The sequence below is a fragment of the Myotis myotis genome, unplaced genomic scaffold (assembly GCF_014108235.1).
Source record: "Myotis myotis isolate mMyoMyo1 unplaced genomic scaffold, mMyoMyo1.p scaffold_m19_p_17, whole genome shotgun sequence".
Taxonomy (NCBI): Eukaryota; Metazoa; Chordata; class Mammalia; order Chiroptera; family Vespertilionidae; genus Myotis; species Myotis myotis.
The window spans coordinates 37,054,389-37,080,120 of NW_023416321.1; the positions used below are offsets into that span (position 1 = coordinate 37,054,389).

General features: G+C 46.2%; 2 protein-coding genes and 1 pseudogene across 2 annotated transcripts in view; all 3 read right to left on the reverse strand.

Moving 5' to 3' along the window:
• The window catches only part of LOC118671512 (NACHT, LRR and PYD domains-containing protein 1-like), a 67,854-nt gene that overhangs the window by 22,372 nt on the left and 19,750 nt on the right, over positions 1 to 25,732 (reverse strand). The window contains exons 3-8 of the mRNA XM_036339773.1: positions 16,923 to 17,290; positions 9,136 to 9,306; positions 6,821 to 6,907; positions 2,859 to 2,960; positions 1,847 to 2,061; positions 435 to 594 (exon numbers count right to left, since the gene is read on the reverse strand). Coding sequence (XP_036195666.1) covers positions 435 to 594; positions 1,847 to 2,061; positions 2,859 to 2,960; positions 6,821 to 6,907; positions 9,136 to 9,306; positions 16,923 to 17,290 — 1,103 coding nt within the window. The remainder of the gene's footprint in view (positions 1 to 434; positions 595 to 1,846; positions 2,062 to 2,858; positions 2,961 to 6,820; positions 6,908 to 9,135; positions 9,307 to 16,922; positions 17,291 to 25,732) is intronic.
• On the reverse strand, positions 4,325 to 5,108 carry LOC118672273 (annotated as a pseudogene).
• LOC118672274 (eukaryotic translation initiation factor 1-like) lies at positions 16,124 to 17,332 on the reverse strand. The gene has a single exon (XM_036341869.1). It carries the CDS (start codon positions 17,255 to 17,257, stop codon positions 16,916 to 16,918), a length of 342 nt encoding a protein of 113 aa, XP_036197762.1. The 5' UTR covers positions 17,258 to 17,332; the 3' UTR covers positions 16,124 to 16,915.

Below are 25,732 nucleotides of genomic sequence, written 5' to 3' on the forward strand. Positions count from 1 at the left end.
TTGTAAATGTTGTTAGATATGACAATGGCATTGTGGTTATGACAATGGTATTGTGGTTATTTTGTATTCTTCAAAATTCATCACAAAACATATATGGATAAAATCACCTGATATCTTGTATTTAAAATAGTATAACAACAAAAGAAGGGGAAAGTGAATAGTTGAAACAAATTTGGGAAAATGGTTGTTAAGGCTGGGTAATGAGTAAGTGGTAGTCCCTTGAACATTTTTCTTTGTTGTTTGCAACTTTTCATAATAAAACTTCTGTTTCCATAATAAAAGTACTAATACAGCCCTGTCTCTCTGCCTGGTGGCTCAACAATGAGAAGGGACCCAATGGATCATGAGTGGGGTGCTGAGTGTCTGCTGGGATTCAGTGTGGGGATGGCAGGGGTGGGGAGGCCAGCCTGGCACACCAGAGTCCTGTCACTCACCGGTACAGACTCCTGTGTTTGTCAACCATCTCTGTAGCCACAGGCCCTGTGGGGCCCCAGAAGTCATCATCCATCCCTAGAGGGTCCAAAAGTTGGTGCCCTAGAGATTCACCAGATGACACACAGTAGGGTTTCTGTAATACTTGATGGGAGCTATCATCTGGAACAGACAGGGTAGTGGTCAGCTTTAGGGTCTCCTGTCTGGCCTCTCCTACCCCTTAAGCTAGACCACGGAGGGGTCCTTCTTAAGGCTGGTCCTCCTGGACTTTGGAAGGTGTGTGTTAGTAGCCTTTGTCCATGCTCCTGGGGCTGACTACCTGCTATCTGAGGAGGCCCAACCCTGTTGTCCCCTGATGCCACCCCTGCCCACTGGTCAGAAGGCATTTCTATTCCCTCATCCACCAGAAAGGTAGCTTATGAGAAGAACATGGCTCTAAAGGTGGATGGACAATGACGGAAAGGGATTCCCAGGCCTCAGAAGCCCAGCGTGGATCAGAGTCTGAGACATGCCCTACATGAGCTGGTGAGGAGCAGCCTCAGCCCCTGAGCCTGGGAGGGAGGGAACCAGAGATCTTGCCAGGCTCTAGGTGTGGAGGATCTTGCATGGAGCGAGGCCTCTCTAGTTGTGAATTTTGCCATGGCTCACCCCAGAGGCAGGAGCACGGAGGGGATGGCCTTCCATATCCTCCTCACCCCTGTCCCAGTTAATGATGCTCCCAGCCTGGCCCCTTCAAAGTACCTGATTCTGATCTCTGGTATTGGGGTGGAGCTGTGCCATCACTCGTCTGTCCTCCACCTGGGACCATCTTCGTGATCGTTGCACTTGGCTTCCTAGACACAGAGTTGGTCATTCTCCCTGAGGTCTTGGAGGAAGTTGGGGCTGTCTATGTGACATTCCCACTTAATTTCAACCCATCTGAATTTGAACTCGTGGCCTTCATCTGATATTCTTTCATAGACCCTGTCTTTGTGATGGCCCCCATCCACCCCTCCATCCATGCAGGAACTGGGATGTAGTTCTGGTTCCTTCTGGCTCCATTTGAGAGTTGATTGGCCACCTTGTCACTGGCTCTAGTATAGCTCTCCTTTCTAGTCCCTTCTCTCCACCTCCAAAGGCTCCACAGCCTCCACCTCCAGCCAAGGCTCTGGCATCTGTGGCTCCAACCACTGCATCCCCCCCCTGAAGGTGTCCTTTTCTTCTCTTGTCCCTCTCCAGGCCATTTCTACACAGCAGCTGATCTTCAATTTGAACCTGACTCATCACGTAGCTACTGAAGCCCTGAAATCTTTCTTTATTGCTTTTAAGGTAGAAGCGGAAGTTATTAACATGGCCCAAAGGCCTCTTTGTCCTCCCAACTTCCTGCCACCCCTCAGCTCCAATCCCACCTCTGCCACTCTCCCTGCTCACTCACTTCTGACCCAGTTCTGCTCAAAGGCCTTGTCAAAACACAGATTCTGATTGAGCAGGTCTGGAGCGAGGCTTGAGATTTGCATTTGTAATGAGCTCTCAGGTGATGCTGCTGCTGATGCTGACACTGCTGGTCCATGGTCCACACTTGAGTAGCAGTGTTTCTGGTCCCTGGCCTCCTTCCCTTCATCAAAGGAGCTGAGATCAGAGCCTCTACCGCTGCAGCAAAATACCCATTGGAGGCCCAGCTAAGCCCTCCCACTTTTCATAACTCAGCTCAGGTCCTTTGGACGGACTCAGATAGGCCATCAGATCATTCACGGTGATCCCAGGCACAATGATTCATGCTTTTGGTCACCTGGTCTGTGTCCCTGCTGAGTTAATTCTTAGGAGTTGGGCCCATGTCCGAGGTCCTGTGCCCAACACACTGTGCGTCTGAGGTATTGCTAGTTCCCCGAGGAATGGCTCCCCTAAGCCTAGGAGCCGTTCCCTGCCATGCCAGGTGAGGCAGAGCAGTCAGAACCAGGGCATAAGTGCACTTCGCCATCACAAGTCGAAATATAGCAAATGCCCCAGAGGAAGGTGCATTCTCCTCTTCCCAAGGCTTCCCCTCAGCGGGGCTGTGTCCATGGGTGTTTATATGTGTGGCGGGTGAGTGAGGGTGGGCTTCCCCCGCAAAGCTCTCTCTCCTTGTCTTTGTCACCTCCTCGTGGTTGTTGCTTTCCCTGTTCAAAATATCACCCACTCACTTTTTTTCACTTATTCATTTCTTTATCATTGGCAGGCTTTAAATAGAGGAGGGACATCATTTTGTTTTCACCAAACAAAGAAACAAAGAAGTAAACAAAGAAACAATCTCCCTCTGATGGCTGTGTTTTCTTGACTTCTTCCTGTTCTGTCTGTCTCTGCCTCCAGCCTCACCCCACCCCACTTCTGGCCCATGTCTCTGGACCAGCCTCTAGGAGTCAGCCCTGGGCCTGGGTCAGCTTGAGCAAAGTCTGTGTCTCCCCCTTTACCGATTGCTGGTGATCAGCTGACGTTTCTTATGCTTTCCTTTCTTACACTTTCGGGTGTCCTGCATCTCTGTCACCTCCACACTCCTCAGAGGCGTGGGCAGCCTGCAAACACAAAGGAAGCCTGGTTACTGGGACCCCCACACGATCTCAAGGTCCTGTAGGAACTACTGTAGGTTGCGTTCCCTGAAATCAGGTTCTGGGATGAAGAATAGAGTTAGGAAGTTTATTCAGAAATGTTCTTGGGTCTAAGCAGGGCAAAGAAAGGGAGGAAGCAGGAATGGGCAGAGGGACAAGCTGGGCTATGACACAATCTCAAGGGACACAGCTGATTCTGTGGGACTTCTGATGTGGGGATGACCCTCCAGGCTGTTCCATACTGGGAGGAGGTGCTTTATACCACTACACCAGTCAGTCACTGGATGCAGGCCACCCCAGGGAGGGGAGGTGACCTTGCGTGAGTTGGCAGAGGCCATCCCTGTAGCCAGCAGCACTCCCAGGAACTGGGGTTACATCTTCTTTCCTGAAAGGGACCTGGGCAGCACTTCCCAGCAGCCACCAGAGAACAGTCAGGCCCCAGTCTAGGATTTCCTTCCTAGAGGCTAGGAGGTGTCCTGGAAAGAAAGAGCCATTCTCACAGGCCTTGTGTTCTGGGGTTTCTGTTGGATTTGTTCCAGGGGTAGGAGCCACCCATGGGGAAGTGAACTCTGGGGATTACAGAGAGAAGTAGACACTGAATTACTCTACACAAGCTCACTGAGTATGTACTGAATATCCCACCCCAAGCCGTGCCGTGCATAGCTAGTACAGTGGCTGCAAGCGCAAACATGTCACAGAGGGATTTGGGTTTGAGTCGTAGCCCCTCTGCTCTCTGTGGATCCCTGGGCAAGTCATTGACACTCCCTAATCTCAGTTTTCTTACTTTTTTAAAAAAAATGTACTAAAACTTAATCATTCATAAAAGTGGTAGTTAATCTGACAATGAAACACAAGAAGCAATATTAGAGTTGGTTTAGTATATTATATATTTTAGCTTTGAAAGCCATAGGAATCAGTTATCCTAGTTTTTTCCCTGTAAAAGACCCTTTTTACAAAGCATTATGCACAATTTTATTCAGAATATAATGAGAGAATGATATTTCATAATTTTAAAATATAAAATGAAATCAATGACTCAAAAAAGTTATCTGCTGTAATGAGTTTGAGGGGAAATTTCATCATCTATCTCATTATAGACATAAAGTATAATAATTAAACGTTTAGTGCCTGACAGGAGGGATCATGATAGAAAGGTCAAAATGAAATCATTTGATTATAGTAGCAATATTTAACTTCTGAAATGCACCCGTGCTCCTTTGTATAATCATATTAGAGTCAAGTATATTTATTTTCACATCTGTTATAACTGCTATTGCAAAGGAGAAATACTATTGTCTTATTTTCTGAGAGACATACACAGAGCAATTTTGTTCTCTCCAGGGAACTTGTGCAAACCAATATAAGATCTAAATTCTTCACATAATATATAAAACAGGAGAAGCCGCTTCAGATTTAATTTTTGCAGTCTGGAATGCTGGCACTTTCCAATTAGGCACCAGTTCCTCATTCCTGTAATCCGGCTCAGAGCTGCTGCTCACTGTGGGCCTAAAGCAGCAGACAGGATTTCTTTTTAGGCTTCTTCTTTGCCAATGGTGTCTTTCTATTGATCTGCCTGACCAGGTCATAAAGTATCTCATTAACGTTGATCTTTGACTTTGCAGAAGATTCCAAAAAGGCACAGTTACACCACTGTCTTGCTAAATTCTGACCCTGTTCTTTTCCAACTACTTGCTCATCTTCCATGTCACATTTATTGCCAACCCAAATCATTGGAACATCTTCTGTGTCCGTAACCCGTAAAATCTGTTTCCTCGGGTCCTGTAAGTCATTAAATGTGGACTGAGCTGTAATAGAATATACTAGTGCAAACCCTTGGCCATTCTTCATATACAAATCCCTCATCGCTGTGAATTGCCCTGTTCCTGCCGTGTCCAGGATTTCGAGCATACACTGTTGACAATCTACTCCCAATTGCTTTCTGTAGGAATCTTCTACCATTGGGTCATATTTTTCAGCAAAAATTCACTGAACAAACTGAACTGTCAGAGCAGACTTCCCCACGCTTCCTGAACCAAGGACCACTAGCTTGTACTCACCCATGGTGTGGTCTGTTTAAATACTGAGAAGCTCCTCCTCCTCCTCCTCCTCCTCCTCCCCCCTCCTGTGGGCCTTGGCTCTGGCTCTGCATGGTGTCAGCGGTGGCCTCAGCAGCAGTGGTGGCGGCTCCAGAACGCCTCAGTTTTCTTATTTGTAAGTAAAAGTAACAATAGCACCATCTCATAGAGTTGTGAATAATAAGTGACCTAATGTTTGCTGATGGCTTAATATATGACTGCAGGTGGTTTCTAGAATGATGATTATGATGATGATGAAAATAACAATACTATTAAGAACAATAAAATAGAAAAGTTATTATTTTTAAGGTCCTACTTTTCAACAGTTAATGCAATCTATATGGTGATATTAATGGTAACCACTTGAGATTAAAATAGCACTTACAGATATATTACAGAGACTTTCCTCAGGTTCCTGGTTGGTATAGAGTGGCTTCCTGGGATGTCAGCTTCTGTGTGTGTAAGTTGGGAGTAATATTATCACCCAGCTGAGATCATGTCTGTGACAGCAAATGGTGATGTGTTATGTAAGAGATCAGGACTAAGATTATAGACATTGGTTACTTATGACTGGAAACCCTTGGGAGGAACGACTCATGGCTGGTTGTTACTGGTATGGTACTTTGCACACAGTGGATGTTAATAAGTCAGGAACATATAGGTGGAAAGAGATTTAAGTGAGATTTATGAGACATAACAAACCAAATACAACGAGTGGACTTTGTTTGGATCCTGATTAGAACAAACCTACTACAAGGACACATTTTGGACAATTGAGCATATTGAATGCAGAATGTGTAGTAGAGCTCGGGAAGTATGTCTCAGCGCTGCGGCTGATGCAATGGTGTGAGCACACTCCACCATGACATGCTTCCTCGGCACACCAGGAAGTAGCAACCCGCATGAACTAACTACTAGAGCCACGTGCACAGTACCCTAGCCTTTCAGCCATTGGTCGCCTATAGCAACATGTCTCCCTCTGATTGGTCGCCTATAGCAACGTGTCTCCCTCTGATTGGTCGCCTATAGCAATGTGTCTCCCTCTTATTGGTCGCCTATAGCAATGTGTCTCCCTCTGATTGGCCCCCTCATGCTATATATACTCCTGTAGTTCCACAATAAAACGGATCTCCGTCACTGAACCTGGTCCCCGGAGTCGTGCATGCAGACACCCTAGCGCGTTGGGGCTCCGTCGTCCTCACCTCCAGGGCATAGATGTATTTTGCAGTCACAGGACAAAATATATAAAAATGAAGGCTCATAGGGCTGCAGCAAATTCCCAGTAGGAAATCATATTCTCCTGTTCCCAGGATTTCCCTCAGCTGGGCTGAGTGCATGGTTGTTTATATGTGTGGAGATTGAATGAGGGTGGACTGTCGCCTCCAAAGCTCTCTCTGCTTGTCCTTATCTCCCCCTCAATATCATTGCTTTTCATGTTCCAAATCTCACCCACTCACTCACACACTTTTCTTCATTTTTTCACCTCCTTATCATCTCATGGAAGGGTTAAACAGAGAAGGGGCATAATCTTGTTTGAACTAAAGAAAGAAAGAAAGAAAGAAAGGAAGAAAGAAAGAAACAAACAAACAAACAAACTCACTCTGGCTGCTGTGGTTTCCTGGCTTCTTCCTGCTTCTGCCAACCTCACCCCACCACTCCCCACCCTACTTCTGACCCATGTTCCTGGAACAGCCTCTAGGAGTCAGCCTTGGGCCTGGGTCAGCTTGAGGGAGTTCTGTGTCTTCCCCTTACCGACTGCTGATGACCAGCTGAGGCTTCTCCTGCCGCAGGAGACTCAGCATCTCTGTCATCTCCTCACTCAGTTGAGTCTGGTTCAGCCTGCAAGCAGAAAAGAAGCCTGGTTGTGCTGGGGCCCCCCACGATCTCCAGGGCCTCAGGGCCCACAATCATGGAACCTTCCAGGCCCTGCAGGAACCTGTTGTATGCTGGGTTCCCTGAAAACACATTCTATGATGGAAAGTAGAGTTAGGAGTTTTATTAGGGAGTGTTCTTGGGTCAATACCAGGGAAAAGGGAGGTAACAGGACTGGGTAGAGGGACAAGTTGGGGTGTGATGCAGTCCCCAGGGACACAACTGATTCTGTGGGAATTCTGTTGTGGGGATGACCCTCCAGGGCTGTTCCATATTGGGAGAAGGATCCTTATACCACTACCCCAGTCACTGGATGCAGGCTACCCCACGGAGGTGAGGTGACCTTGTGTGAGATGGCTCCAGTTGGCAGAGGCCATCTTTTTATCTGGCAGCACTCTCAGAGGTGGGGGTTAGGTCTTCTTTCCTGAAAGTGAACTGGACAGCACTTCACAGCATCCACCAGAGAACAGCCAGTGTCCATGGCCTCAAATTCACCACACAGAAGAAGGTCCTGGGATTTCCTTCCCAGGGGCTAGGAGGCTTCCTGGAAAGAAAGAGCCTGTTTCCATTCTCACACGCCCTGTGCTCTGGGGTTTCTGTTGGATTTGGGATGGCTGCTGCCCACTTTGGGCCTTCATGTCCTCACCTCCAACAGGGAGGGACCTGCTCAGCCTATTATGAGCCATGGATAGGCAGGTGTGAAGACCCTGCACCTGTCAGGGCGCACACCGTCCTCATTCCTGCTGTCAGAGCTGTTCTCCCCTGGGGAGGGGATGACCCATGATACAGAGGTTGTCCCTCTCATCCCAGTCCCAGTGCCCAAGGAGGAAGGAGGCAGAAACCTCCGCAGGACGTCCTAGAGCTGCTCTGAGGCAACCAAAAGGCAAAGAATAATGGGTGAGTAGGGCATGGACCCAGACCTACTGAAAAGTCCCAGCTCTAGAGAGCCCCTTCAGCATATAGAAGATGGTGACAGCCACACATGCTCAGAGGGGAGGGGGCTGGGTGGTGGTAGCCCTATGGATGGAGTTCCCTTTCTTGTGAAGGGACAGAGTGGGCTCTGGGAGGACCCACATGTAGAGTGTTCACCTCCTGCTGCTTTAAGGTTGAGAAAGGAGGCCTCTCAGAGGAAAGGCTGAGAGCCGGCAGGAGCCTCAGTCAAGACTGAGGGGTCAGGACTCAGAGGTTTGGAGCCCTGTCAGCTCTGTGAGTGTGACAGGCCCCAGCCAGGTCTGCAGAAAAATGTTTAGTCAGAAACTGGCTGTGGACTTGTTTTCAGGCTGGAGGGCGACAGGAAGTGGCAGGGAGACAGGGTGGGAAATGAGGGCTGGGGGTCACTGCACCCGGCCACACCGCTCTCCAGAGCTCTGAGCCTGTTTCTGTCCTGGGGTCTCCCCCACGCTATTCTCAGCCTGGACTGCTCCCCCTGACTGGGTCTGCTCAGCCCCTCTTTCTGCTTCAGGTCTCGGCCGGTTGTCACTTCCCCAGAGAGGCCCTTCCTGACCCTGAGTCTAATTCCATCCTCCTCCCTGTTACACGCTCATAACACAGTGCACTTTCCCTTCACAAACTGCACCGAGTTCAGAGATACACACTGTGTGTTAACATGTCATCAACATCTGTCTCTGTCTCACTGGAGTGCAAGCTTAAGGGGGCAGGACCCACGTCTGTTGCTCAATATTGTTTCCTCAGTGCCTGGCCCAGTGCTTGGCACATGGGAGTCATGAAATGAATGAATGGATGAATGAGTGAATGAATGAATGAGGCAATGAAGGAAGGAAGGAAGGAAAAAGGAAGGAAGGACAGAAGGAAGGATGGAAGGAAGGAAGGAAGGAAGGAAGGCCTGCCTTGGTTGGAGAAGTAAATCTGGGCAGGAATCCTCTGAACATGTGGCCTCACCAGTGGTTCTCATTGGAGCCTCTCAGCTCTGTTCCCAGCGCGGCTCTAGTTTTACATGCATTTTATTTCATCACATCTATGAAGTGGGTATGATAGCCCTGTTATACAGATGGAGAAACCGAGTCTCAGATGAAACCTGCCCGGCTCATGGCCTAAGTCAGTGGCAGATCCGGTAGGAAACCCAGGCTTCCCAGGCATTTTTCTGCCCCTTTACTTCCCCTGTCCAATTCAGGGCCCCACATTGCTCTCCCTCCACTTCCCTGTCCTCTGCCCAGAAATGCCCCCCAGGGACTTACCTCAGGTGCTTGAGTTGGCAGGCAGGCTGCCTGAGCCCTTCACAGAGCAGCTTCACGCCAAGGTCACCCAGGTCGTTGTGCCGCAGGTCCAACTCTGTCATGCTGGGGCAGGCACCCAGCATGGAGGCCAAATCCTTGCAGCAGTTGTTCGTGAGGCCACATCTGACCAGCCTGTGGGAGAGATTTGCATGTCCTGATGACCTTCACCTCAGGGTAACTGGGGTCTGGTTTCCATTTCTAGTGCTGTGGCCCTTTTGGGGTCCTTGGTGATATTCAAGAAAAGAAATACACATGTCTGGCTTATAGTAACCTGGGACTATTTTATTTAAACTTTTTTTATTTGTTTTTTTTTGGTTGGGGGTGAGGTGGGGGAGGATGGGAGCAGGCTGGAAGAGGTATATGGGGGGAAAAGGACGACCTATGTAATACTTTCAACAATAAAGATTGAAAAATACATTTAAAAAATAAAATAAAGGTTACAGAGACTGGCAAAAAAATTATTTTTAATCCTCACCAAGGATATTTTTTCCATTGATATTTAGTGATAGTGCAAGGGAGGAGAGGGAGGAGAGAGAAGGAGAGAAACACCGATGTGAAAGATAAAAGAATTGGTTGCCTCCTACAAGAAGCCCCAGTTGGGGCACCAGGAATTGAAGCTGCAACTGAGGTTCTCACACTTGACTGGGAATCGAACCCGTGACCCTTCAATCTGGGGGTCGATGCTCTAACCACTGAGCCAAGTCGGCCAGAGCATGGGAGATTTTCATTTCCTCCTGCAGCCAAGGAGCCACTCGTCAACATTTCTCACTCCTGTGTGATTCTTACCAATGCTTCCTACTCTCCACATCAGCACTGCAGGATTAATTAACCCAGCCTTCCAGTTGTGTACTGGGCCTAACTGTTAACTACATCAACCCTCCAAATGCCCAGTTAGCTGACTCGGGATGCTTTGGTGGGGTTCATCGTGAGGGTTGAACATGAGGGTTCAACGTGAGGGTATGTATCTGCTCCCAACCTCATTCTCCCATGCTGCCTAGTTCTCACTTTCTCTCTGATTTATGGTCTTAGGGCAACTATCTCCCCTCCTGTGGCTGCCCACCCCTCAAAGTAATGTCAATAATGAGCAATTACAGCTGTAGCCATGGGGTGGAGGGAATAAAGCTTTATATCTTAGTACCTTTGATTTCATTTCTTTCCTGATGTTTGAGCAAGGGCACTGCATTTTCATTTTGTATGGATCTTACAAATTATCAAGCTAGTCCTGAGCGGAGGAACAGGTGTTCTTTGGTTAGGGAGGAAAGTCTAGTTTAGAATATACTGAATTTGAGGAGCCCCTGGCACATCCTGGAGGAGGCTTTAGTTCTTTTCTCTCTCTCTTTTTAAATTTAATTAAAATTTTTTACATGCTTTTATTGATTTCAGAGAAGAAGGGAAAGGGAGAGAGAGATAGAAACATCAATGATGATAAGAATCATTGATCGGCTGCCTCCTGCACACCCCCTACTGGGGATCAAGCCCGCAACTCGAACATGTGCCCTTGACTGGGAATCGAACCTGGGACCATTCAGTCCGCAGGCTGATACTCTATCCACTGAGCCAAACCAGCTAGAGCTCTCTCCCTCTTTTTTTTAATTAAATCGTTATTGTTGAAAGTATTACATATGTCCTCCATTGACTACTTCTAGCCCAACCCCTCCCCCACCACCACACCCCAGGCCTTCACCACCCTATTTTCTGTGTCCAGGGGTTATCTATATATGCATACAAGTTCTTTTTTTGATCTCTTCTCACCGACCCACCCTCCCCCAGCTTCTCTCTGAGATTCTGCAGTTGGGTCTATGCTTCTATGTCTCTGGATTGACTTTGTTCAACAATTTATTTTGTTCATTAGATTCCACATATGGGTGAGATCATGTGATACTTATCTTTCTCTGATTGGCTTATTTCAGTTAGCATAACACTCTTGAGGTCCTTCCAGGCTGTTCCCAAGGGTAACACTCCCTCTTTTTTATAGCTCCATAGTATTCCATAGTGTAAATGTCCCACAGCTTTTTTTTTTTTATCCACTCATCTACTGAAGGACACTTGGGCTGTTTCCAGATTTTAGCTATTATAAAATGTGCTGCTATGAACATATGGGTGCATACATTCTTTCTGATTGGTGTTTCTGATTTCTTAGGCTATATTCCTGTACATGGGATTACTGGGTCAAATGGCAGTTCCATATTTAATTTTTTGAGGAAACTCCATACCATTTTCCATAGTGGTTGCACCAGTCTGCATTCCCACCAGCAGTGCACAAGGGTTCCTTTTCCTCCACATCTTCACCAGCATTTGTCGTTTGTTGATTTGTTGATGATAGCCATAAAAATTCTCTGTTCTTTCATTTGGGAGTTGTTTTTTGTCTCCCCATTTTGCCTGCCTGTTTGGGTTTGTGACTGTGTATTAGGTAGATCTGCTATGACTCCCAATCTCTAGTGCAGGACAATGTCAGGCACTGTTTCTGACTGGCCCTGAGTGTCCTCTTTGGGGCTATCAGCAACCCAGAGCTTGTGGCTCAGCCTTCTGGGGAGGGTGCCTTTGGAAAGGACCAAGATGTGCACCAGGATCTGCTTTTCCTAGCCCTGGGCCCAGAAGGAGATAAGGCAAAGACTCAAAGCCTCCAAAGATCATCCTCTGCCTGCAGTTTGATTGTTATCAGCCTTGATTAGTCTTAGGGTATTGACCACAGGGTGGGGCAAGAGGTCTTCCAAAAGGGTGTGGCAATTGCCTTTCCCCCAGGCAAATACCACTTGAATAGCAAAGGTCCTTGAAGAAAGATGTCCTCCACAGTGTGAGGGAATGACCAAGCACAGGAAACCAGGGTGGTTGCCCTCCAAGCTCCAATCCCAGAGCCCCCAACCCTATACGCTCCTCACACAGCTCCAGTCCACTCTGCCCTCCTTCTACTGGAGCGCAAGGTCAGTGTCTTCACACATAATTTTGTGCATTGGCCCTTTAAGAGGGTGCCTGCATTTCCAGTTGTCTCTTGCTGGCAGATAGCAACCCTGATGCTTTCCACAGCCAGATGTTATGTGGGCACTGTTCTCAGTTCTGGTGCCCTGGCTTGGGGAGCCCAGCTTGGGGTTTAGACTACAGAGTTATCAGTGGGACCCCCACACAGCTGAGATATCCCTCCGGACCTTCAGCTGCTGTCTGTGGGAGCCTGTCTACCTCTTTCACATCTCTGTGCTTCCTACTAGTCTCTCTACATCTCCACTTTCTGTCCTTGGTTATCAGGGTCCTCTCCAGCTAGTCTACAGTAGATTTTTCAGGGTGGTTTTACTATATTTTAGTTGTACTTCCAGTTTTGTTCTTGGAGCTTGTTAGTGTAGCTTCCATTTACTCCACCGCTGTTTTTTAAAAAAATATATTTTTATTGATTTCAGAGAGGAAGAGAGAGGGATAGAGAGATAGAAACATCAATGATGAGAGAGAATCATTGATCGGCTGCCTCCTGCATGCCCCCCACTAGGGATCAAGCCCGCAACCTAGGCATGTGCCCTTGGCCAGAATCGAACCTGGGACCCTTCAGTTCACAGGCTGACGCTCTATCCACTGAGCCAAACCGGCTAGGGCTCCACTGCCATTTTTAGTCTCCCTTCCTTTCTCTTTTTCACTACCCAAATTTTTGAAAAAAGTGTCTGTATTTGTAATCTCATTTTCACCTCTATCTTCATCTTTAATTCATTCCAATTTGGATTCTGGCTTCATCACCTCACAAAATTGTTCCTGCTATGGACATCCATGACTTCCCTATCACAAATCCAATGAACAACTTTCAGTCCTTATTTTACCTGACCTCCCAGCAGCAATGGGTCCTGAGGACCACACACTCCTTGAAACCCTCTGTTCCTCTAAGTAACATGACACCACACTGTCCTGGTGTTCCTCCCACCTCCCTGGATGCTCTTCCTCGGGCATCTTTGTTGACTTCTTTTGGCCATTAAAATTGGGAAGGGTGGGTTTCCCAAGGCTTGACATGCAAACTTTTCTTTGCATATAAATTTTAGGACCAGATTGATCATTTATGCAAAAAAAGGAAGCAATGATTTTGATAAGGATTGAGTTGAATCTATAGACCCAGTTTGAAAAGCATTGCTGTCTTAACAGTATTAAGTCTGCCAGTCCATGAACATGGAAAGTCTTAACATTTATTTAAGTTTTATTTAAACTCTTCAACTATGTTTTATAGTTTCCAGTATACAAGTCTGCTCTTCTTTTGTTAAAATTATTCCTAAATATTCCATTATTTTTGATACTATTGTAAATGCAGTTGTTTTCTTAATTACATTTTAGATTGTTTATTGCTAATATGTAGAAATACAATTGATGTTTATATATTGACCTTTTATCCTGAAAACTTGCTAGTTTATTAGTTCTAATAGCTATTTTTGTGTGTGCCTTCCTTAGGACTTTTACATATAATCATGAAAGCCGCAAATAGAGATAGTTTTACTTTTTCCTTTATAATATGGAATACTTTCATTTCATTTTCTTACCTAATTTCTCTGGTGAGAACCTCTAGGGTAAAGTTAAATAGACATGGAAAGAGTGGAGAGGTTTGTCTGTTCCTGATGTTAGAGGAAAACATGCAGCCTTTCCGCATTAAGTGTAATGTTAGTTGTGGGTTTTTCATAGGTGGCCTTTATCAAGCTGAGAAAGTTTCCTTCTACTCCTAGTTAACTGAGTGTTGTTAATGTGACAGGTATTAGGTTTTGTCAACTGCTTTTTCTGTCTATTGAGATGATCATGTAGTTTTTATGCTTTATCCTGTTAACATGATGTATTGCATTGATTGATTTTCCTGGGTTAAACCAACTTTGTGTTCCTGGGGTAAGTCCCACTTGGTCATGCTCTATAATCTTTTTATATTCTTTTAGTATTTTGTTAAGAATTTTTGTGTTTTGAGGAACCAAGATGGTGGCGTAAGGTACAGACCTGTGCGTGCTGCCTCCCACAACAACATTGAAACTACCAACTATAAGACAAACAGCTATCATTCAGAACCATGGGAAAGCTGGCCCAGTGGAAGCTCTACAACTGGAAGGAAAGAAAGAAGAGCATTGAGACTGAGTAGGATGTACAGAGGCGCCAAGAACAGATCTACGGAGTCGTGCGCGCCAGGCGGGCTGCAACTGGGTGCGCGGTTTTTTTCAATAGGAAGGGGTTACAAACTCTCGAATCCACTGAGCTCGTTTGGGGCGGGATTCTGAGGTTCCAGACCCCTATGGGGAGAGGCGGGACGGCCTTGCAGTGGGTCGGAGAGTGAGGGTGGCTTTCTTGCGGAGCTGCTTGCCAGCACTCGGGGACGCAGAGACGCGGGAGTTGCGGAGAGGCGAGGAGTCTCGGAGACACCATTTCTCTTTGCTCTACCCTGGTGATTCCCGGAGGCCCCGCCCTACTCAATTTACATCCCCGCCCAAGCTGTGCCAGTGGCACAAAAGAAACCACCTGCACTTTTGCAGCCTAACCCAACAAACTGCTTATTTCAACTCCTCGCATACATAAGGGACACACTCAAGAAGCAGAATCAGGTTCGGAGGAAGCCGGAGCAGGACCCGGCTGGGCCGACGACATGGAACCGCTGTACCAGCAAATGCACAAGCAGGTCCACCAGATCCAGTCTCACATGGGACGCTGGAAGACGGCAGACAAGCAGTCTGTGCACTTAGTAGAAAACGAAATCCAAGCAAGCATACCAGATATTCAGCCACCAAGAACGCCTGGAGATTTTGTCCAGCAAGGAGTCGCCCAACAAAAGACAGAATGTCAAACTTCGTGTTGACCAGTTAAAGTATGATGTCCAGCACCTGCAGACTGCTCTCAGAAACTTCCAGCATCGGCGATACGCAAGGGAGCAGCAGGAGAGACATAGAGAGGAGCTTCTGACTTGTACCTTCACCCCCAATGTGGGATGCGGCACCCCCTGCGAGGCTGCGACGGCCCCTATGAGGCTGAGACGGCCCCTGTGAGGCTGAAACGAACCCTGTGAGGATGAGATAGCCCCTGCGAGGCTGCGACGGCCCCTGGGAAGCCGAGAAAAATACCACATGATCTCACTCATTTATGGATAATAAAGACCATTATAAACTGATGAACAAAAATAGATACAGAGGCAGAGCAGCATTGAGCAAACTGTCAAACTACAGTGGGAAGCCTGGAAAGGGTTGCGGGGGGGTGGGGTGGTAAGAGATCAACCGAAGGACTTGTATGCATGCATATAAGAATAACCAATGAACACAAGACACTGGGGGGTAGGGGAGGCTGGGGGAATGTCAAGGAGGGGGGAAGGAGACATATGTAATACTCTTTGTAATACTTTAATAAAACAAAATTTTTAAAAAAGCAGTGGTTTGTGGAAAAAAAAGAATTTTTGTGTTTTTATGCATAAGGCATATTGATCTTTAGGTTTTTTTTATATCTTATAATGACTTTGCTTGTCTTCATCGGATTTTGATATCAGGGTAATGCTGTCATCATAGAGTGAGTTGCCAAATATTCCCACTCCTCCTCCTCCTCCACCTCCCCCTCCTCCTCCTTCTTCTTCTTCTTTTTTGCAGAGTTTCAGAATGTTGGTATTAATTCTCTTTTAAAGATTTTGTAGAATTAATCACTGAAGTCATCTGGCCTGGGTTTCCATTATAGGAAGGTTTTTTTTTTAAAAAAAATATTTTATTGATTTTTTGCAGAGAAGAAGGGAGAGGGATAGAGAGTTAGAAACATCAATGAGAGTGATCGATCAGCTGCCTCCTGCATGGCCCCCACTGGGGATGTGCCCGCAACCAAGGTACATGCCCTTGACTGGAATCGAACCTGGGACCCTTCAGTCCACAGGCCGATGCTCTATCCACTGAGCCAAACCGGTTTGGCTGTGGGAAGGTTTTGTTTACTAAATTAATCTCTTTACTTGTTAAAGGTTTATTTAAATTTCCAAATCTTTTTTTTGTTTGTTTCTGAAAACAAGTTTTATTTAAATAAGGGTTTAAATACATAACATAACATTAAAACTGAAGGAGGGAAAAAAGAACACCCCCAAAATCATTTTTGTTTCTTTACTTCACATGGCATTGGGCAGCTGTTGCTAGGAAGTTGCAAGCTCTGCAGCTAGCTACATGACTGACACTTCAGTTTGAAATTTGTTCCCTTGTCAAAAGTTTAACTCTGATAAGAAGGTTGGCCTCAAATTATGGTGTTTGGACAATTAGCTAGGATCTGTCTGGTCAAAAAGACCTTGGTGGCAAGCCACAAGTCCTTACACCTCACTGGAGGGAAGGTGGCAGGCTGCTTGCTCTAAGCTCCATCGCTTGGTCAGGTGTAGATCTGTGGTTGCGGAAGGCTCCCTCTAGTGGTACACATGCCGCTGCTGCCTTACCCCTCTCCTCCCAGCTTCACTGAAGGCTGCTCAGGCGGTGACATTCTCTGAGGGCAGGGAACTCTGGTGAGGAGCTTTGGCCAGACATGGGCTTGGCTGAAACATCACGGTATTGCTCCGTTTCAGGCTGGACACTGCCAGGCGCCTACTGCTTGACCTCTGTTTAAATGAGGAACTTCAAGACTAGACAGCATGGCTCTTTTCAGTTTATTGCATGAAGGAGTTACACCAGTCCAAGTGAAAAGCAGACCCCAAATGGTTACATTATACCAGCTGTGAGGTTTTTAAACTTGTGACAAGGGACAGGAGGGAAATTCTACTCATTGCAAAGAAATCCTCACTTAAGCTTCTGTGAGCCAAAAGCACTTAAAACCCATGAGCCTTCAGCTGGTCGTCCTTAGCCAGTCCAATCTCGACGAGGAACTGGCATATGTTCTTGCGCTGGTCACCCTGCAGCTGAATTACTTCTCCATATTCTGGATGCTCAATTACAGTACCATTGCAGGCAAATTTCTTCTTAAAGGCCTTCCCTAGTTTCTTTTTATCGTAATCATCAGCGATCCATTGGACAGTAGTAAGGGTCTTCCTGCCGTTTCTCTGTTGAATTCTTATATGGATATAATCCTCAGTGCCAGCGGGAAGCAGGTCATCACCCTTACTTGCATCAGCAAAGGGGTCGAAAGAGTGGAGGTTCTGGATAGCGGACATACGATACAATTCCTTTTCCTCGGTGGAAACGGCCTGCGGAAGGCTGCGGCTGGAGAAGGTGGGCAGGGGGGACGGAGCGTTGGAAAGCGAGGGGGGCTCAAGGGGGAGCTTGCTGAGTCCTCGGCGGTGGCTCAGTCACTGGGGCCTCCAAATCTTTTTTTTTTAAATGTATTTTATTGATTTTTTACAGAGAGGAAGGGAGAGAGATAGAGAACCAGAAACACCGATGGGAAAGAAACATCGATCAGCCGCCTCCTGCACATCTCCCACTGGGGATGTGCCCGCAACCCAGGCACATGCCCCTGACTGGAATCGAACCTGGGACCCTTCAGTCCGCAGGCCGACGCTCTATCCACTGAGCCAAACCGGTTTCGGCTCCAAATCTTTTTGAGACAGAAGTTTGTATCTGTGTTTTTGTAGAAAATGATCCATTTCATTTAGGGTATTTAATTTGTTGGCTTACAATATCTATAATAATAAAAGTAATATGCAAATCGACTGAACGACCAAATAGCAGAATGACTGTTTGGACGACCTTCATGCACTGGCACCAGGACAGCCAAGGCGGGTGTGATGAGATTGGTCAGGGGGCCCTGCCATTGCCCCATGATCCCCCCGCAGAGGGAGGCCCAGGCCACCAGCTGGCGGGCGATTGATCAGGGGATGGGGGGATCAGCGATTGCCCCAAAGAGGGATGCCCAGGTCACCCTCTGTGTGGTGACCAATCCTGGAGCCCTGGCTGGGTGGGCGTGGCCTCCCTCTGTTGGGTGATCGATCTGGGGGCGTGGCCTCCCTGAGGGTTCCCCACGGTGGATTGCCCCGCAGAGGGAGGCCCAGGCCAGCCAAGTGATCACGCCCCACACCTGTCCCCCTCAGAGGGAGGCCACTGGTGGTGGGGGGACAACAGAGCCACACAGATGGCAAGCAGCGGCCCTGATAGGCTCTGATTGCCGGCCAGGCCTAGGGACCCTACCCAAGGTGTCCTGGATTGCGAGAGGGCACAGGCTAGGCTGAGGGACACTCCCCCTCCTCCCATGTACGATTTTGTGCAACAGGCCTCTAGTCTATATAATAAAAGCCCAGCGACCATTACAGCTGAACGACCAGTCGCTATGATGTGCCGGCCATGGGGAGGCCACCAGCACCGCTGCCAGCCCGAGGGCTCTGGGGCCAGTGGCAGGGCTGCTGCCAAGGCGCCAGTAAGGAAGAATGTGAAGGTGGCCACCGTGAGGGTGCAGCTTGAGATGAAGGCTCTGTGGGATGAATTCAATCAGCTGGGCACTGAGATGACTGTCACCAGGGTTGGCAGGTTAGGGTGCCCCTCTCCGCACTGCAACCATACCCACATGGCACCAGTCTCGGGCAGCGGGCTTTGGCCTGATCCATGCGAGGGAGACTGAGAAGTGGGGTGAGGGGCATGGCCGGACCACCTGCAGGTCTCTGTTGGCAGGGGCCAGCTCCTTTGCTCTCTGAGTCCTGGCTCTAGTGACAGCCGCCTGGCACGCCAGGCCAGAGGGTACTGCTCTGGAGGCCAGGAAGGCGGCGGAGAGAAACCGTGTGGACCTGCTGCCTGACCAGCAGCCTAGGACCTGGCACTGCCAGAAATGGACCTGCTCAGAGCACACCAAGCTTGGGGTGAAGGCAGCCGCTTGTGAGGGGCCTTGCCACCAGCCAGTTCCAGGTGGATCCCACCTCAAAGGAAATTTGGTCTTTGGTTCCTTAGTTCAGTCTATCCTGGTTACAGAGGAGCAGCTGGGCACGTTTTAGGGGAGAATTAAGACTCTAAAACAGTGTGTTCTGTTCTGTGGAGATTGCTACCCAGTTGTTTTAGGCCTAAATTCTGAGTGATTGTGCGGCCTGACTGCCACTGGGGCCCGCATCTTCCAATTGGCCTGTATTTGTTGCAAGGGCCCAAAGAGAAGAAGGGGAACAAGTTTTTCGATGCAATGGATGTGACCAGCAGACAAAGGCGAGTGCCGGGCTGTGTCTAATGTACACAGAGACACCAGCTCTGAGTCCGCCTGGCCAAAGGGAGCTCAGGGCCTGTTTGCAGAGCCTTCTGGTGGTTTCTGTTTCCTCCCTCGGAAGCCTGGGGCCCATGCACAGCTCCAGCTTAGTGGGCCTTCTCCAGGCCCTTCCTCTGGCCGGCCCTGTCCCCTATTGCCCCCCACATCGGGACGGGCCAGCTGGCCAACTGCCCGTGGTCCCCCCCCCTCCCCCCCCGCCCCCGCCGGTCCAGCCCAAACGCCCAATCAGGGCTAGCCTGCTGGGCCCCACCCATGCCTCTAGCGCAGCCATGAGCAAACTATGGCCTTCGGGCCGCAACTGGCCATTTGAAATGAATAAAACTAAAAAAAAAAAAGACTGTACCCTTTTATGTAATGATGTTTACTTTGAATTTATATTAGTTCACACAAACACTCCATCCACGCTTTTGTTCCGGCCCTCCGGTCCAGTTTAAGAACCCATTGTGGCCCTCGAGTCAAAAAGTTTGCCCACCCCTGCGTCATAATATTCCATTAAAGTTCTTTAAAATTTTTTTCTCTGAGTTCAATTGGATGATCTCTCTGTCATTCCTGAATTTTGTAATTTGAATTGTCTAATTTATCCTAGTCAGTCTAGCTAAAAGTCTGTCAATTTTGTTGATCTTTGCAAAGCTCTATTATTTGGTGTCATTATTTTCTGTATTGTTTTTGTATTCTCTTTTTTATTTATCCCCAATCAAGTTTATATTACTTTCACTCTTCTGCTTGCATTTTGTTATATTTCCTCATTTTATTGATGTTTCTTTTTTTATTCTTTTTTTTTCCTTGTTCTTTTTTTTTAAATTAAATATTTATTGTTCAGATTATCATAACCTCGAGGGTCTGACTAGATTTCTTGAGAATCTCACTACATTTATCAGCGGTCTCACCAGTCTTTTCGAGGGTCTTACTAAATTTATCGGCGGCTTCTAGAAAGTTCTTGAAAAACCTTAAAAGTGTGGTTTTGAACTCTATATCCAGTAGTTTGCTTTCCTCCATTTCTGTCATTTGTGTCCTGTTTCTTTGTCTCCGCATTTTTTTATGCTACTCTGTGTTGATAAAGTGGTTTTCTGTGCTAAGTGTCCTCTAGGGCCCAGTGGTTCAGCCTCCCCAATTACCTGAGGAGGACACTCTTGGTGCACCCCCTTGTGGTCGTTGTGCACAGTCTTGTTGTAGTTAAGCCTTGATTGTTGTAGGTATCACTGGCAGGAATTGACCTCCAGGCCAATTGGCTGTGAGAATCAGCTGTGTCCGCAGTGGGAGAAGTTCTTGCTTCAGTGGGGCTTTGGTGCTCACTGAGTCTGCCCCCTGAGTGTGTCCTTTATTGATCTGAGGAGCTGCAAACTGGATGGTCCCACTCTGACCACCAGGCACACCAGCTTCTAGATCTCTAGGGAGGTGCTAATCTAGCCTGTGCCTGAGGCTACCCAGCAAAAGCCTCCATGCAGGGCTTGGGCGGGGCAGGTCTCACGGGATCAACAGGGCTGGGATAGCAGTTACGGCTGCTCTCAGTCCTGCCCTCAGAGGCTCCGCTTCTCAGTGTCCTGGTAATCACTGCAAGCACCTCCGAGAGAAAGCTGCTCTCGAGTTCTGACCAATGCCAGACAGTCCCGTTTCTCCCGTATGAGTATGGGTCCCCAAAGACTTGCCCAGAACTTGAGCTCAGAGCCTGAGACTCCCTCCCGATTGAAAAAGACAACCGCGCCCTCAGCCACCTGCTCGCTCCACGTGCGCCTCTGTACCTTAGTATTTTACTTCCGCACTGCTCCTCCTCTGAGTCTCGGTAAGCTTTTCTCTTTCCTTATAGTTGTAGAATTTCCACTCAGCCAGCCTTCCTGTGGTTCTGGATGATGTCCGTTCAGTCTTTTAGTTGTACTTTTTTTTTTTTTTTTTTTGTCTTTAGGTTAATTTTTTTTTATTTTTATTTTTTTTTATTTTTTATTTTTTAATTAAATCTTTATTGTTCAGATTATTACATTTGTTCCTCTTTTTCCCCCCCATAACTCCCCTCCTCCCAGTTCCCGCCCCACCCTCCGCCCTCACTCCCCACCCACTGTCCTCATCCATAGGTGCACGATTTTTGTCCAGTCTCTTCCCGAATCTCCCACACCCCTTCCCCCCCCAAGAATAGTCAGTCCATTCCCTTTCTATGTCCCTGATTCTATTATAATCAACAGTTCATTCTGTTCATCAGATTATTTATTCACTTGATTCTTAGATTCACTTGTTGATAGATGCATGTTGTTGTTCATAATTTGTATCTTTACCTTTTTCTTCCTCTTCCTCTTCTTAAAGGATACCTTTCAGCATTTCATATAATCCTGGTTTGGTGGTGATGAACTCCTTTAGCTTTTCCTTATCTGTGAAGCTCTTTATCTGACCTTCAATTCTGAATGATAGCTTTGCTGGATAAAGTAATCTTGGTTGTAGGTTCTTGGTATTCATCACTTTGAATATTTCTTGCCACTCCCTTCTGGCCTGCAAAGTTTCTGTTGAGAAATCAGCTGACAGTCATATGGGTATTCCCTTGTAGGTAACTGGGTTTCTTTCTCTTGCTGTTTTTAAGATTCTCTCTTTGTCTTTTGCTCTTGGCATTTTAATTATGATGTGTCTTGGTGTGGTTGTCTTTGGATTCCTTTTGTTTGGGGTTCTCCGCGCTTCTTGGACCTGTAAGTCCATTTCTTTCACCAGGTGGGGGAAGTTTTCTGTCATTATTTCTTCAAATAGGTTTTCAATATCTTGCTCTCTCTCATCTTCTGGCACCCCTATAATTCTGATGTTGGTACGCTTGAAGCTGTCCCAGAGGCTCCTTACACTATCCTCGCATTTTTGGATTCTTTTTTCATTTTGCTTTTCCGGTTGGGTGTTTTTTGCTTCATCGCATTTCAAATCATTGACTTGATTCTTGCGCTCCTCTGGTCTGCTGTCGGGAGTCTGTATAATATTTGTTATTTCAGTCCGTGTATGCTTAATTTCTAGTTGGTTCCCCAATATAACATCGAGGGTCTCATTAGTTTTCTTGTAGATCTCATTAAGTTTATCGGCGGCTTCTAAACAGTTCTTGAGAGACCTTAAAAGTGTGGTTCTGAACTCTATATCTTCCATTGACAATTTTGTCCTGTTTCTTTGTCTCTGCATTTTGTTATGCTTCCTTGGTGTACCCCCTAGTGGTCTTTGTTCCCAGTCTTATAGTTAAACCTTGATTGTTGTAGCCAATACCAGGGAGGGTTTGACCTCCAGGCCAAGTAGCTGTGAGAATCAGCTGTGTCAGCAGTGAGAGAACTTCTGTCTTCTAGGGAGGTGCTAATCTAGCCTTTGCCTGAGGCTATCCGGCAAATGCCTCTGTGCAGGGCTTGGGCGGGGCGGGTCGCACAGGATCAACAGGGTGGGGCGGAGAGAGCAGTTATGGCAGCTCTCAGTCCTGTCCCCAGGGGCTCTGCCTCTCTGAGTCCCAGCAACCGCTGCAAAGCTTGGAGAGAAAGCTGCACTCGCTCTGACCGAAGCCAGACAGTCCCGCTTCTCCCGTTTGAGTCTGGGTTGCTAAAGACTCGCCCGGATCTGGAGCTCAGAGTCTGCGAATCCCTCCCGATTGAAAACGCCAACCGCGCCCTCCTCCGCCAGCCCGCTCGTGCACTCCGCACCTCAGAATTTGACTTCAGCACTGTGCCTCCTCTGAGTGTCCGTATCCGTTTCTCTTTCCTTCTAGTTGTAGGACTTCCACTCAGCCAGCATTCCTGTGGTTCTGGGTGATGTCCCTTCCGTCTTTTAGTTTCACTTTTGAAGTAGTTGTTCAAAGCAGCAAACTCTGGCGTTAACCTATGTCGCCATCTTGGTTCTCCCCTTTATTCTTAAAATGAAGTATTAAGTTATTGATTTGAGCTTCTCCTCTTCCTCCTCCATCTTCTCTTTCTTTTCTCCTTTTGGCCCCTTCATTTTTTTTTTTTAATAGACTATTTCTTATTTATTTATTTATTTTTGTTTTCTATTCTTTATTTTATTTTACTTTTTCAAGATAAATTATTTTAAATATAATAATGTTACATGCAATAAACATTAATATTTCAAGAGAAAAGATTTTAAATATGCTACTACCAAAACTGTACTGACATAGTATAATATCACAAAAGTTGTAGGAAATATTAAAGATCTGCAAATAACAGGATTACTTCTATTATATTCTAAAATAATATTTTTTTCCTCTGGCTCTATCTTTTTCATCAGTTTATGTTGTTCGTTATATTCCACAAATGAGTGAGATCAGTGATATTTATCTTTCTCCAAATGGCTTATTTCACTTAGCATAATGCTCTCCAGGTCCATCCATGTTGTTGCACATGGTAAGAATTCCTTCTTTTTTTCACAGCAGCATAGTATTCCATCGTGTAGATGTACCACCATTTTCTAATCCATTCATCTACTGATGGGCACTTAGGCTGTTTCCAGATCTTAGCTATGGTGAATTGTGCTGCTATGAACATAGGGGTGCATATATCCTTTCTGATTGGTGTTTCTGATTTCTTGGGATATATTACTAGAAGTGGGATCACTGGGTCAAATGGGAGTTCCATTTTTAACTTTATGAAGAAACTCCATACTGTTTTCCACAGTGGCTACACCAGTCTGCATTCTCACCAGCAGTGCACCAGTGTTCCTTTTTCTCCGCATCCTCGCCAGCACTTGTGGTTTGTTGATTTGTTGATGATAGCCAGTCTGACAGGTGTGAGATGGTACCTCATTGTCATTTTTATTTGCATCTCTCAGATGGTTAGTGACTTTGAGCATGTTTTCATATGTCTCTTGGCTTTCTGAATGTCCTCTTTTGAAAAGTGTCTATTTAGGTCTTTTGCCCATTTTTTGATGGATTATTTATCTTCCTTTTGTTAAGTTGTATGAGTTCCCTGTAAATGTTGGAGATTAAACCCTTATTGGAGATATCATTGGCAAATATGTTTCCCCATGTAGTGGGCTTTCTTGTTTTGTTGCTGGTTTCCTTTGCTGTGCAGGAGCTTTTTATTTTGATGTAGTCTTGTTTGTTTATTTTCCCCTGAGTTTCCATTGCCCTAGGAACTGTATCAGTAAAGATACTTCTATGAGATATGTCTGATATTTTGCTGCCTATGGATTCTTCTAAGATTTTTATGGTTTCCCAAATTACATGTAAGTCTTTTATCCATTTTGAGTTTATTTTTGTGTATGGTGTAAGTTGGTGGTCTAGTTCCTTTTTTTTGCATGTATCTGTCCAATTTTTCCAAAACCATTTATTGAAGAGACTGTCTTGACTCCATTGTATGCTCTTGCCTTCTTTGTCAAATATTAATTGAGCCTAATGGCTTTGGTCAATATCTAGATTTTCTGTTCGGTTTCATTGGTCTATATGTCTGTTCTTGTGCCAGTACCAGGCAGTTTTGAGAACAGTGGCTTTGTTATATAGCTTGAGATCTGGTATTGTGATCCCTCCAACTTTGTTCTTCTTTCTCAGGATTGCTGTGGCTATTTGGGGTCTTTTTTTTGTATTCATATGAAATTTCCATATGAAATTTTGGAGGGTTTTTTCTAAGTCTGTGAAATATTCCATTGGTATCTTAATGGAGATTGCATTAAATCTATAGATTGCTTTGGGTAGGGTGGACATTTTAATGACATTGATTCTACCAATCTATGAACACGGCATATTCTTCTATTTGTTTATGTCTTTATCTCTTTTTTCAATGTCCGGTAATTTTCTGAGTACAGGCCTTTTATCTCCTTAGTTAAGTTTATTCCTAGGTATCTTAATTTTTTTGGTGCAATGATAAATGGGATTGTTTTTTTCAGTTTTTCTTTCTGTGAATTCATTATTGGTGTATTAAAAAGCCATAGATTTCTGGGTGTTAATTTTGTATCCTACTACATTGCCAAATTCATTTATTAAGTCTGGTAGTTCTTTAAAAATATATATTTTTATTGATTTCAGAGAGGAAGAGAGAGGGAGAGAGAGATAGAAACATCAATGATGAGAGAGAATCAGTGATCAGCTGTCTCCCGAATGCCCTCTACTCGGGGGCGAGCCCACAACCCAGGCATGTGCCTTTGACCAGAATCGAACCTGAGACTCTTCAGTCTGCAGGCTGATCCTCTATCCACTGAGCTAAACCAGCTAGGGCAAGTCTAGTAGTTTTTTGATGGAGTCTTTGGGGTTTTCTATGTACAATATCATGTCATCTGTGAATAATGACAGTTTTACTTCTTGTCCAATTTGGATTCCTTTTATTATTTCTTCTTGTCTGATTGCTATGGCTAGCACTTCCAGTACTAGGTCAAACAGGAGTGGTGAATGTGGGCATCCCTGTCTTGTTCCTGTTCTTAGGGGAAATGGTTTTAGTTTTTGCCCTTTGAGTATGATGTTGGCTGTAGATTTGTCATATATGGCCTTTATTGTGTTGAGATATGTTCCCTCTATTCCCACTTTGCT